This window comes from Convolutriloba macropyga, chromosome 1, assembly GCF_964194025.1.
Source record: "Convolutriloba macropyga chromosome 1, txConMacr16.3, whole genome shotgun sequence".
Classification (NCBI taxonomy): Eukaryota; Metazoa; Xenacoelomorpha; order Acoela; family Convolutidae; genus Convolutriloba; species Convolutriloba macropyga.
In genome coordinates, this window is record NC_134468.1 from 59,899,627 (window position 1) to 59,912,826 (window position 13,200).

General features: G+C 33.3%; 1 protein-coding gene across 2 annotated transcripts in view; it reads left to right on the top strand.

Annotated features, from left to right (window-relative positions):
* The window catches only part of LOC142341092 (putative phospholipid-transporting ATPase IM), a 139,567-nt gene that overhangs the window by 5,548 nt on the left and 120,819 nt on the right, over positions 1-13,200 (top strand). The window contains exon 1 of one of the 2 annotated variants that reach the window (XM_075391959.1): positions 7,944-8,509. The exons of the other annotated variant lie outside the window; for it this stretch is intronic. Within the exon in view, the coding sequence (XP_075248074.1) occupies positions 8,389-8,509 (121 nt within the window). The 5' untranslated portion in view covers positions 7,944-8,388. Of the gene's footprint in view, positions 1-7,943; positions 8,510-13,200 lie in introns of those variants that run through there. 2 annotated transcript variants of the gene reach the window in all.

Consider the following 13,200-nt stretch of genomic DNA (forward strand, 5'->3'; position numbering starts at 1 on the left):
TTTTAATGTATTTTGCTGATTTTCGGGCTAATTTTTTGACGATTATTTTGTGTTACTGGCTCAAATGGGTATTAAAGAAACCCCTTCTACTTGAGCAAATTTTTGATAATATTTGGTTGCAGCTTTGTGGTTAAGAATCATTCTTTTTTGTTGAGAAATATGACAAAAAAATGGTGAACATTCGAACTATTTTTCTTAATTTTTTGCAGTTTTTCGTTTTGTTTTCAGCTAAGTTTCTTAGCCTATTACGACTTGCCTATTGTTTTGCCAGCATCTGGATACCCTATTGGCTGATGGGAATTTTTCTTTGGATTTATATGCTTATGAAATTTTAAAAAATTTGATAACTTTTTCCAGTTTTTCAGTGAAAGTTGTTTTTAAGAGCTTTCTTTTCATAATTTAGCCAAAAGTATTTTTTCAAAATTTACATAAGTGGTTATAGTAAGTCTTAGTTTTTTCGATGAAGTTATTTTGGCAGAGATAGTTTTTCGGGATCTCATTTTATAACAAAATTTGATTAGATTTTTTTTATCGTATTGACAGATTTGATTTTATTGTCTTTACTTTTTTGTCTCATGGTTTTGTTTCAAAATAATAATAAATTAGGGAAGGCATGTTTTGTTTGATGAGTAGTTGGATGGCGTTAAAATGGATTTTCACTTCGAGTCGTTTCCGGAATTCTTCCGGCTATGTTTTTTTTAAAGATATGTTCACACATTTTCATGATTTTTGAAGTCAAACTGGAGTAGTGATTTTGTTCACGCCGAAACAGGAAGTGGAGCGAAAAAGGCGAGTGGTTTTGCGGCGCAAAATTTTTTTGTTCTAATTTCAAAGTAGATCTAGAAAACGTTGGTCTTTTCTCACTCGCTTTAGCAAAAATTTTTAGGTTATTTGCTTGATTAGATTTTGATCATACGTGACTTACCTCACTCAATAAAATGACTTTTGCACTTTTAAACTGAAGTTTAGTTTAAATTTGTTCAAGGTCAAAGGAACTCCTATGTGCAGTAAATGTCCCTAATGAGAGGCTTCTGCGGAATGATTTTAACAAGCTTTATTAATTTATCGCTGAACGTTTTTTACCTTGTTTTCTGAGCGGCGTCGATTTATTTTTCAATTTAGGTCTGTATCTGTTTCTATCTCAATTATATGGCACGCAGGTCTACTCTTTCGAAGCTCTTTCGGCAATGTGCCGGCTATGTTTTCGTCGTTGCGATTGTTGTTACGACCATATGACGTCACAACCAATTAAAATCTGCTTTGTTCATTCGTTCATGCAATTTCAACTGAATTGCATGTGTGATGCCATTTTTCGCCCTTAGTGGAGCGAGTTTTTTGTTCATGTGCGTGATTAAATTTTTGGTCACACTTGACTTACCTCACTCTCAAAAATGACTTCCTTTCTTCGAAATTGACTTTTATTTACTTAAATTCAAAGAGATAAGGTCAAATGGGTGTGTCACTCTAAATGAAGGTTATTTTAGATCAGCTAATAGATGCAACAATAATTTATACAGATTTTTGATCAAAATATAACAGATCAGCCTTCAATGAAAAGACGAATTTTTTGGTCTGTCTTTTTTACTGTTTTTTTTAGACTGCCGATCTACGAATCTATTGCGGCTATTTTCTGACAATATGCCAGCTATGTTTATATAGCTCAGATTGCTAACTTATGATAGGACCGTTTATTCATTGATATAAAATGAATTAAAAAAATTGGCCTTTTGATTGCTCTCAAACGAAGTTTGTAGCAATTATATTACTCCTGTCGGTCGTTTTTTAATGCGATTTTTCGCTTGACCGATTTTTCGTCTGACGCTTTTGACTTTTCGTGCACAAAAACGGGATAAACAGGTAGCGCCCAGCCGGCATTAAGTGCTCTTAGAGGTTTGCAGCTCTATTTCAGCTCAAACTGTTTTATACACTTATACTTATGGTGTGAAGGCGGTTCTTAGAGTTTGAAGACACTCCCCACTGTTGACTCCCCCCCACTTCCCCCCACCGCGCTGTTGCCCCCACCCCACTGTTGCCCAACCCCCTCCCTCCCCAAAAGCCATCCGGTGCACCCCTACTCCCCCCTCACCGTGGCTACTGACGAACAACCGATCGCTACAAACACGCAATTTTATACTCATTTTCACAATTTCTTCCATTTTTTCAAGCTTTTTGAAAGTTTGTCTTATTTGAGTTCCTTCAGCGTCATGTGTCAAGGAACCTCGTCTAGAGTTTTATAATAGGTTACGGAATAGTTTTTAGCGGTAGTGGACTGATTTCAACCTTTTCACATCACGATTTTTTTGTAATTTTTGACAAAGCGTGAAAATTTTTTGACATTATTTTTCATTATTCACGTCCCTCCAGACGTAGGGGCCACAAAAAGTCTTTAGGGGTTTGATAATAAGTTACTGAAAAAGTTTTATTGCCATGGAATAGCTTTCAGTTTTTTAATATGAAAAGTTTTAGCGATTTTTTGATAAAACTTCCATTTATTCTAGTTTTTTGAAACTTTTTGTCGGTTTTGGGGTTTTCCAGCTTCAAGAACCAAGGAACCTCCTCTAGGATACTGCTCTATCCTATAGGATACTGCATATCTTCTATATGTAACAAAATTTTTTCAAGATTCTAATATCAGCAATTTTTAAAAAATACTTGCAATTTTTTCAAATTTTTTTAATCTATTTTTGGATTTTTTTTCTTTTTTGTCGGCACCAAGGTCCTAGGGATCTCCTCCAAGGTTTAATATTAAGCTTTCGCATAGTTTCTAGAGTTAATGGAATGGTTATCAATGTTTTAATGACTCCAGCTTTAGCAATTTTATGATAAAATTTAGTTTTTTTTCAACTTTTCGGAAAATGATCATGTTCCAAGTGTTTGGATCTCTATGAGGCAGTGAAACTATTTAAAACTTGAAATAGGGATACTGAATAGTCTCTTGAGACATTGAAATGGATTTAAAGATTTAAATATCTTGAATTTTCGCGATTTTGTTGAAATTTGCTATTGTAATCAAAATTTTTGAATATTTTTTTCCTTTTCTGAGTTTAGCGAACATTACTGGCCAACGAAGCTGTTGCAGATTAATTATTTGACATAAATGCAGAAACAAAAAATAGTTTTGAAATTTTCAACTGCGATATCTGGAGATTGATTAGTTTCGTTTTTTTAGATTGCAAAGTCTGATAAAGACAATTGTAGCAAATTTGAACTATTTGGCATGATCTATAAGTTTTTTTCAAGCTTAAAAAATTTGCAAAGCATTTTAATCAAGCAAGATAATAGTGAAATAAAAAAAAACGTAAAAGTATCTCAATTAATCAATTATGTGCGCAATTTCGCTGCCCATCGTTTGGTGATCACTTTCAACTAAATTCGAATGATTGGGTGACCAATTTTTTTCTCTTTAAAAAGGTGCTTCAAAATTAAGAATCACTGTTCTAGCATAAAAGAAAACAAGATTTAAAAAATTTGGAAATAAACAGCCAAATTCTTCTATTACTGCTATTACTTCTATAAATAATACAAAACTCATTGTTCAATGTTGTAAGAGGTTACCGAAGCAATTTGAAAATTTGGAAGAACTGAAACTTGATTTTTTTCACAACCTGTCCGAAAATTTTTTTGCCGTTTTTAACTATGCAAAAATTGTTTTCACCATTCGTTTTTTTATTGTTTTAAAAATTTCTTTAAATCCTAAACAAATCTTAATATTTTATCAAACTATGTTTCTCGAGGTTAAAAATTGAAATTTTGAAATTGTGCTGAAAATTTTAAGTTTTGAGAAATTTGCTGAACATTTCCTCCAGTGAGTTCAAGAAATGCTCATGGGGGGCAAATATATAAAAAAATTAGTTGTCCATAAATAATGGCAAAATACGATTTCAAAATACTTTTAGCATCAATTTCTTTCTGAAAGAGATGTCGTTGACAGCGTTCAGCTAATTATGCTACAAAATACTTTTGATTTGTAATGAGGACAAATTTTTTGCAATCTTCCCTGTTCATTAATGGGTTATGGAGTTTTATAATAGTTTACGGAATAGTTTAGTGCTAGTGGACTGATTTCAACATATTCACATCACAATTTTTTTGTAATTTTTGACAAAACGTGCAAAATTTTTCAATTGTTTGACATTAATTTTTCATTAATCACGATTTTCCAGACGCAGGGGCCAAAAAATGTCCTTAGGGGTTTGATAATAAGTTACTGAAAAAATTTTATTGCCATGGAATAGCTTTCAGTTTTTTAATATGAAAAGTTTTAGCGATTTTTTGATAAAACTTCCATTTATTCTAGTTTTTTGAAACTTTTTGTCGGTTTTGGGGTTTTCCAGCTTCAAGAACCAAGGAACCTCCTCTAGGATACTGCTCTAACCTATAGGATACTGCATAGCTTCTATATATAACAAAATGTTTTTCAAGATTTTAATATCAGCGATTTTTAAAAAAATATTGCAATTTTTTCAAATTTTTTGAATCTATTTTTGGATTTTTTTTCTTTTTTGTCGGCACCAGGGTCCTAGGGATCTCCTCCATGGTTTAATTTTAAGCTTTTGCATAGTTTCTGGAATTAATGGAATGGTTATCAATGTTTTAATGACTCCAACTTTAGCAATTTTATGATAAAATTTAATTTTTTTTTTCAATTTTTTGAAGTTTTTGGATCTCTATGAGGCAGTGAAACTATTTAAAACTTGAAATAGGGATACTGAATAGTCTCTTGAGACATTGAAATGGTTTTGAAGATTTTAATATCTTGAATTTTCGCGATTTTGTTGAAATTTGCTATGGTAATCAAAATTTTTGAATATTTTTTTCCTTTTCTGAGTTTAGCGAACATTACTGGCCAACGAAGCTGTTGCAGATTAATTATTTGACATAAATGCAGAAACAAAAAATAGTTTTGAAATTTTCTTTTGCGATATCTGGAAGCTTTTCTTCTAAATTTTGCAATTTTTTTCAAATTTTTTTGAAATATCAATTTTTTATTTGATTTTTTTGCTAACAAGGCTAGAAAACTAAAAGTTTTAGTGTAGAATCAAGCAAAAACTAACCTCGCTAAACCGTGGATGGCTACTGACGAAGCCAACCGCGCGCAAGTCGTTTGAGAGCAATTTGCCCGACGTTAGGCGGTTATGTTAACTTAATTTACTTTAACAAGGATATTTTGCGTTTTTATAGCGTGTATTGTTTTCATCCTTGATATCCAGGATTTGTATTTTAGATGGTAAAATTCCCATTTGGGAGATCAAATTAAGTTTTTTCAGTCAAATTTTGTTGCCTATTGCTCTTGGCTCTCCTGCTTGTGAGTCTGTCATTTTCAATTGATTTTGTTTCAAGAATTGAACTCCACCAACTTTTCAACAAATTGTAAGTCAATGTACTCAAGTTAGATAGTAAAATCTCACAGAAAAGCAAAAATCTTGCAAATAATTTTGATTGCGCTCTTATCAATTTTGTAGCATTTGTGCTGGCTGCCGTTTGAGAACAATTAATCCACGTCATGAATTTCTTGCAGAGTAATTAGATTCGTCAATGATTTTAGGGGCCGCAAAACGAAGTCGAGTGAGCCCCTATTGACCATGATGACGCGTTCATCAAATTTGCTCATTTTCAGAGCTAGGAGGAGCAAAACCCTAATTTTTCGCTGAGTATTTAGGCAAAGAAATTAGGCAAATTAGGCACAAGTTCCTTAAAGAAACATATCATAATTTCCAACAGTCGCGGGACCCATTTCCTCCGTTTAAAAAGTTGATGTCAAAATACTTTTTGGAGTAGAACAAACTGGAGGTTCAATCTACATCCTAGAGATTGATTAGTTTCGTTTTTTTTAGATTGCAAAGTCTGATAAAGACAATTGTAGCAAATTTGAACTATTTGGCATGATCTATAAGTTTTTTTCAAGCTTAAAAAATTTGCAAAGCATTTTAATCAAGCAAGATAATAGTGAAATAAAAAAAACGTAAAAGTATCTCAATTAATCAATTATGTGTGCAATTTCCCTGCCCATCGTTTGGTGATCACTTTCAACTAAATTCGAATGATTGGGTGACCAATTTTTTTCTCTTTAAAAAGGTGTTTCAAAATTAAGAGTCACTGTTCTGGCATAAAAGAAAACAAGATTTTAAAAATTTGGAAATCAACAGCCAAATTCTTCTATTACTGCTATTACTTCTATAAATAACACAAAACTCATTGTTCAATGTTGTAAGAGGCTACCGAAGAAAATTTGAAAATTTGGAAAAACTGAAACTTGATTTTTTTCACAACCTGTCCGAAACTTTTTTGCCGTTTTTAACTATGCAAAAAATGTTTTCACCAGTAATTTTTTTATTGTTTCAAAAATTTCTTTAAATCCTAAAGAAATCTTAATATTTTTTTCACGTCTGGTCTGTTTAAGTATCTACTCTACGTAACTATATAGATTGTTATGCTTAAAATTCAAGCATTGATTCAAACTATGTTTCTCGAGGTTAAAAATTGAAATTTTGAAATTTTGCTGAAATTTTTAAGTTTTGAGAAATTTGCTGAACATTTCCTCTAGTGAGTTCCAGAAATGCTCATGGGGGGCAGATATATAAAAATTTAGTTGTCCATAATTATTGGCAAAATACGATTTCAAAATACTTTTAGCATCAATTTCTTTCTGAAAGAGATGTCGTTGACATCGTTTAGCTAATTATGCTACAAAATACTTTTGATTTGTAATGAGGACTATTTTTTGCAATCTTCACTGTTCCTTAATGGGTTGTCGCGGTTTCTGATCGATGCATTTTATTTGAACTGTTGGTGAAAATCGTTTTTTTTTTAGAAATTTTGAGCCCATCCCTCTAATGGTTAGCAGACATGCTGTTAGACTGGCAGTTATCAAAATATTTAGTGCATTTTGTGACGAAAATGTTTAAAAATGCATAAAAGATTACCGCGGAGAAAACTTTCGGCGGCCTGTACTTGGTTAATCCAGCTGTTTTTAAACAGCTTTTATTTATGTTCATAGTTTTTTTTATGAAATCTTTCCATCAACTACTTTACTCTGCTGATCTTGAAAAGCTTCCTTTATTTGGATGCATTCTGTTTCCCAATACGGGGGATGGCAGAAGTGCTTACATAAACACCGGGGTCTTCGGGATGTTTGGCATGTTCTTTCTTGTGTTCTTTATTGGCCTGGCCTCAACTGTATAAAACGATTCCCCCGTTGCTTTTGCGCGACACGATGGAGTCCATGATGGGTGTAAACAAACCATCTCCTTTTTCTATACACAGTTTGAAGCAGTCCTCTAATTAGTGAACAACTAAATACACCCATCCCAAAGACCCAGTGCAGGGAACCAAGTTCAAATCACTAATGACATTTTACTCTGCCAAAATACCCTAGGGATTTAACTTTTTGTTTCTTAAACAGACCACCCTCTCCCCCCCCCGCCCCTTTTGAATATTACTGAGAATGAAAACAGTATAAATTGAACTAGTTTATAGCGTATACGCATATTCAAAAAATTTTTCCTTATACTTTATAGTATGCATAGTCGTTGGTACGTTTGCCCAAGTTCAAATTTAGTCCGACCACTTGAAACGTCCCAGCTAGCAATTGTCTGCCTTGTCGATCGTGGGAATTAATTCAATTTTATTCAAGTCATAATTTTGTTAGTCTAGCCACATAGAAAATTGTATGTATGTATATGAATTAAGTTACCTTTAGCTGACTTGGTAAACTGAACCATTGTATTGTAAAGTTGGTTGCCTACTAATTATAACTGTATTCCGGATTAGCCTAAAACTGATATTAACCTGTATCCTAACTTGTGTACCGTTACTCGTAAATTGGCCTGGGAAAGATCTATAAGAGGAGTTAGTTTTTTAATAACTTTCATTTATTGCTATCATAATGTTCTATTGTTTCGATCAATTTTCTGCAGGAAATTAAAGATTCATTTCCTTGACAGTTACCTTTCGAACGCATTCAAGTGGTTATACAAGTTCAATATAACCTGATCACTCAATATTTCGCAGTTTTGAAATAAAACTGAGTTAGTTCATACTATATTTGGTATTTGGGGGTTCTATTATTTGCTCTAGTGACTTATGAATAGAAGCTACTTGGTGGACAATTTTTGTATTTTATTTTGTAGACAATATGTATAAACTTGGGACGTAGCATTGTTTTGGCACTTATTGTTAACGTTCCTTTTCTCCAACAGCCGTTCCAATAAAACATTGTTGACAGTTGAAAGGTGGAAGGTCCCATAAAGTTCAGCACTTCATACCCCCCTCTCCGTTCCAAGAATCATCTCTTACATCCCTTACAATGGCCGGCAATTTTGCGATCTTTGCACATTTAATTCAATTGTTGAAATGAAAGGAAGCATTTTAATTTTACATTTGTTATAAATGTCCGATTACTCCCGTGAGAGTCGTAATTCCACTGTGTTCTCCTGGTGGTTGTCTGTTTCTGAATACTTCGAGGAGGTTATTGACGAGACCCATTACCAAATCCAAGCCCCACAGACAGGTACTTTCGTAATCTTAAATTAAAATCTTAAGATTTAGTGCTTTTTGTATTTTTTGTTGATTAATCACAGTTTGAAGTTTTGGAAACATTGGGCTAGTTTTCTCACCATTTTTGTTCTATTTCAACAATGTTTGGGTTGGAATTATATTCTTTTCAAAATTTTTGAAAACTTCGCTGCATTACGTCATCCTTGTTTTTGTCAGTCGATGAGGGTTCTTAATTGCTCTCAAACGAAGTTTGTAGCAATTATATTAGTCCTGTGGGTCTTTTTTATGGGATTTTTCGCTTGACCGAGTTTTCGTCTGACGCTTTTGAGTTTTCGTCCTCAAAAACGGGATAAACAGGTAGCGCCCAGCGGGCATTAATTGCTCTTATAGCTTTTCAGCTCTTTTTCGGCTCAAACTGTTTTGGAGACCTATAGTTATGGTGTGAAGGGCGGTTCTTAGAGGTGAAGACACCCCCCTCTGTTGACACCTCCCCACTATTGCCCCCCCGCGCCGATGCCCCTGTTGCGTGCCTCCCCATCGGCCTCCCGGTGTACCTCCCCCCATTTTTTTTTGCTTTTTGAAAATTTTGTCATTTTTAATAGCCGCCCTCATCTTCTCAGCCGGCTATTATTGCGCTCGTATTTTTTTTACTTCGTCAAACTTTTTTTCGCTTTACCATTTTGCCGCTTTTTCGACATTTTGCGTGAAATCTTTTTGACTTCTCTAGGCTAGTTTCTCTCTTCTCTCATTCTGCTATAAGTGAATTTGAACATCAGTTAAGCAAAGCAATTCAAAATGAACAGAGTCGGTATAAAAAATTGAAGTCAGAAATAGAAACGGGATAAACCCATAAAGCCCAATTTTAGATGCCCGCTATATGAACGTCGTTCCTATAAGTCTTAGTTACCACGTCTAATGCTTATTGGTGTTGATAGTAGCCCCTGTAGCCTCTCTCTAAGAAACAGAAGTATGTTCAACTACGGAATGCCATCAAAATAAATCGGACTTAAAATATATTTTTGTACAAAAATCTTTTTTTTCAATATATTCTATTTGTTCAATCCCAATCATGCTTATTGGAATCAACGGCGGCTATTTTCCGGCAATCTACCGGGTATGTTTTCAGTTCTTTCGGCCCTAGGTGGCAAGGAATCTCCTCTAGGTTTTTTTGAAAGGTTACTGCATAGTTTCTAGTGGTATTGGAGTGGTTTCAACATCACGAATTTTAGCATTTTTTAAAAACAAAACGTGAGCAAAAACAAGCTAAAGCTAATCTCACTAAACTGTGGCTAACTACTGACGAAGCCAACTGCTCGCCGGTCGTTTGAGAGCAATTATCCCGACGTTAGTCGGTAAGGTTTGTTTTGTTAGATTGGTTTGTTATGCCTCAATTTTGATATTATGCTGCTTTTGCTCGAATTGCGCCGAAAATCAGATGAATTGGAGCCACAATTAGGAAAGTTATTTGTGCAAAGAACTACTATTAAGACCCAATGAACTACCAGGATTTCATAACAGCAACAAGGTGTAATTGGTTTCCTTACTGTGTTGGACTTGCTAAATTTTATTGTTGTCATTTGCTGACTAAAGCCTTCAACACAATTGTTTGATGATGAATTTTCTCATCATTCTACTGAGCTGAGAAAAAGAACAAGAATATTCATCCTGACATCTGAATTTTTCGTTTGAAGTCTAAAAGATTGCTGTTTTATTTAATAGCAGGACAAATTCCGAAAAGACTCAAATTCATCTCAGGCAGAAGAATAGCCTATCAAATCATTAATAACTTGCAGAAAGCAAGTAGAAAAATTGATCTTAAGTAAAAAAAAAACAAAAAATGGTCAAAAAATGTTAACCTGAAAAATTAGGAAAATTCATTTAACTTATCATATAGAGCAAGTACGATACTATTGAGAAATCTTTTTATCATGCAACAGAGATTCCCACGTAAGTAAGTTTCCCATACGATTTTAGGTGGCTATCATTTATAAACCAATAAGCAACTATAATTTGAAAAACATAGCAGGACAAAACTTGAATTACAATCCAAAGAATTGAATTGACTAATTATCTGACCATTATTTTAACAGCAACATCAAGCTAAGACAGAGAACGACGACCTTGACTCTATGCGCAAAAGTGAACAATAGCATCTAGAAATAATTCGAATAAAAAACGAGGGAAAGACTTAAGTGGCAAAATTTGGCATTTACATCAAAATAAAAGAACTTCAATCTTCAGAAGTCATAAAAATCTTTCAGCTGTTCTAATGACTAAAAAAGACACAATAGAACTACGAATTAGGCCAATATTCTGAAACTCACTTAAACAGTTCGAGAAGACGTTATCTAAATTAAGGAAAACGTAGGCTGAAATCTGTAGCAAATATTTTGACCAAAGTTCCGCCGCTCTAGAATGTCAAAAAGAAGTGCCATTTTGGAGACTAAGCCAAACTGGCCATGGACTCGAACTGTTAATTAGGCTCATGCATCAATAGCAGGCAGTTAGATTTGTCTTTGATGCCACTGAGTGATAGGGCAACAGAAATTATTTTAAGAAGGTGCGAGAATCATATGTTTAGTAATATTTTTTAATAGGTCAGCAATAGTTGCCAGGTCTTGAAAAGCATTAGTTGCCCGTTGATGAGTTCAAGCAGTTGCAAATAGGCGCAGTAAGTGTATCGTATTGTTTAAATAATATGTATCTTTTTGATGGTAGTCTGGGGAATAATTACCGTAAAAAATCAAAATTCCGCACGTTAAAAACAATTGCTTTCAGAAATCCAAAGTTTGCCCAAATACTATTTTCTCAATCAACTTCAAAAGTAGAATTAAAAGAAAATCACACTTCAGCCCTACTTGCATTTTTTTCTCAACAAAATTTAATCCCGAGAAAAATATTTTCATTGTAAGAAAAACAGCTGCTAGAAACACAAGTCACTAAATGGGTTCGTTTATGCCTCATTATCAATTGATGACAATAGTAATAGATGAGACCAAGTTGTCAGACAACTGAATAAACAATGAAAGCGGGCAAAAGGTTAAAAATTCTTTTATCTTGAAAAAACAAATTGTCAAATTCATGGAAAGTGTAAGCTATCAATTGAAACCATTGTTCTGATTGATTTTAAACTCATTAGCAACTTTTGAGACCAATCTTTAAGGAGATTTCTTAATAAGACAAAAAAGTGCAGCTTTAATCAAAATTCGCGAACAATTTTTTGAAAGAATCAGTGTCGCAGTCATAAAAACGTTGAGAATGAACTGAAACAATTAATTAGAATCATATATGCTTCTTTAGCAAACGATAAGAAAGGTCATTAAGGAGACTAAATGATCAAAACTATAACTGCCCTTCCCTTATTGGCATAAAAGAAAATTATGTATTATTAGAAAACAAGTATGACTTTTTGAACACATTAGTTATTAACATCAGGAAGGAAACACCTTAAATAGAACTCAAATTTCGGGGAAATAGTTGCTTCCAAAAACACCAATTGTTCAGTCCACTTGATCTATACACTGTGAAAGAATTTTGCTCAACAAAATTTAATCCCGAGAAAAATATTTTCTTTTTTTTCATCACTCTTCAAATAATATTTTCATCACTCTTCCGAACTGCTCACTTTTCCGCTGTTTTGCTACTCCAGTGTGACTAAAATCACCACTCTAATTTGACTTCTCAATGACGTGAAAAAGCCGACGAAAGTGTGAACAGATCTTAAAAAAGCTCGCCAAATTATTTTAATTGTGAAAAAGGGAAAACTCAAAGTATTGGCGAACAAAGCTGTGGCAAGTTCTTAATTCTTTTTTTTTCATTTTTTAATAGAAAAAGACAGCTTTGTACCAATTAATTTATGCAGTTCGTGATAGAATGTACCTACAAGCGTTAGGCTTTAATTCTTTTTTATAATAAATGCAATAAAACATTATTTACCTACGAGCGTTAGGCTTCAATTTTTTTCATCATAAATGCAATAAAACAATGTAGGAGAAATATCGCTAAAATAGAGTTAAAGCCGGAAATTAGTTTCACAATGTTCAAAAGAGCTTAAAACTCCCTTTAAATACCACTAAATTTCAGTAAACAATCGAAACAACCTGATAATCACACCTTTATTCAGACTAAATAAAGTTTTTGAAAAAAGACAGCTTTAAAAAAATGGATTTACCAAAAAAATTGCTCGCGTAGGGAAAATTTACAAAGACATTTTTCTCTCTGTTTCAAAAAAAACATGAACAAAAAGACCACTCTCTCGTTTCTGTACGCTTGAAAATTGGTCACATAAACTACGTTTTGAATCTGTTATTCGCTCGAATTTTGTTTGCTAAAACGTTTGGCTCAATTGTCTTCTTTTTCAAATGTTTGTTACTTTAAGCTGCTGAAAACTGAAGACAGAAATCTATCGTTTCAATCCCTAGGGTAAAGGAATTTTTTCTGCGATCAACTCTTAATTGGAACCCTAAATGCTTGAATTTAAACTCTGATTTATATTTTTATAATTTTTTTTAAAATAGTATTGAACAGTTTTTAAAAGACAAAACTATGTGAAACTTTGGAGTAATTTTTCAGCTCTGTCTTAAACGAAAATATAGATCAGAGTTCAAATTCAAGTATTAAGGGTACCAATTTAGAGTTGATTGTAGAAAAATTTCTACCGTAGATTTCTGTCTTCAATTTCAGCTTTCTGTTGCTTAAAGTAAC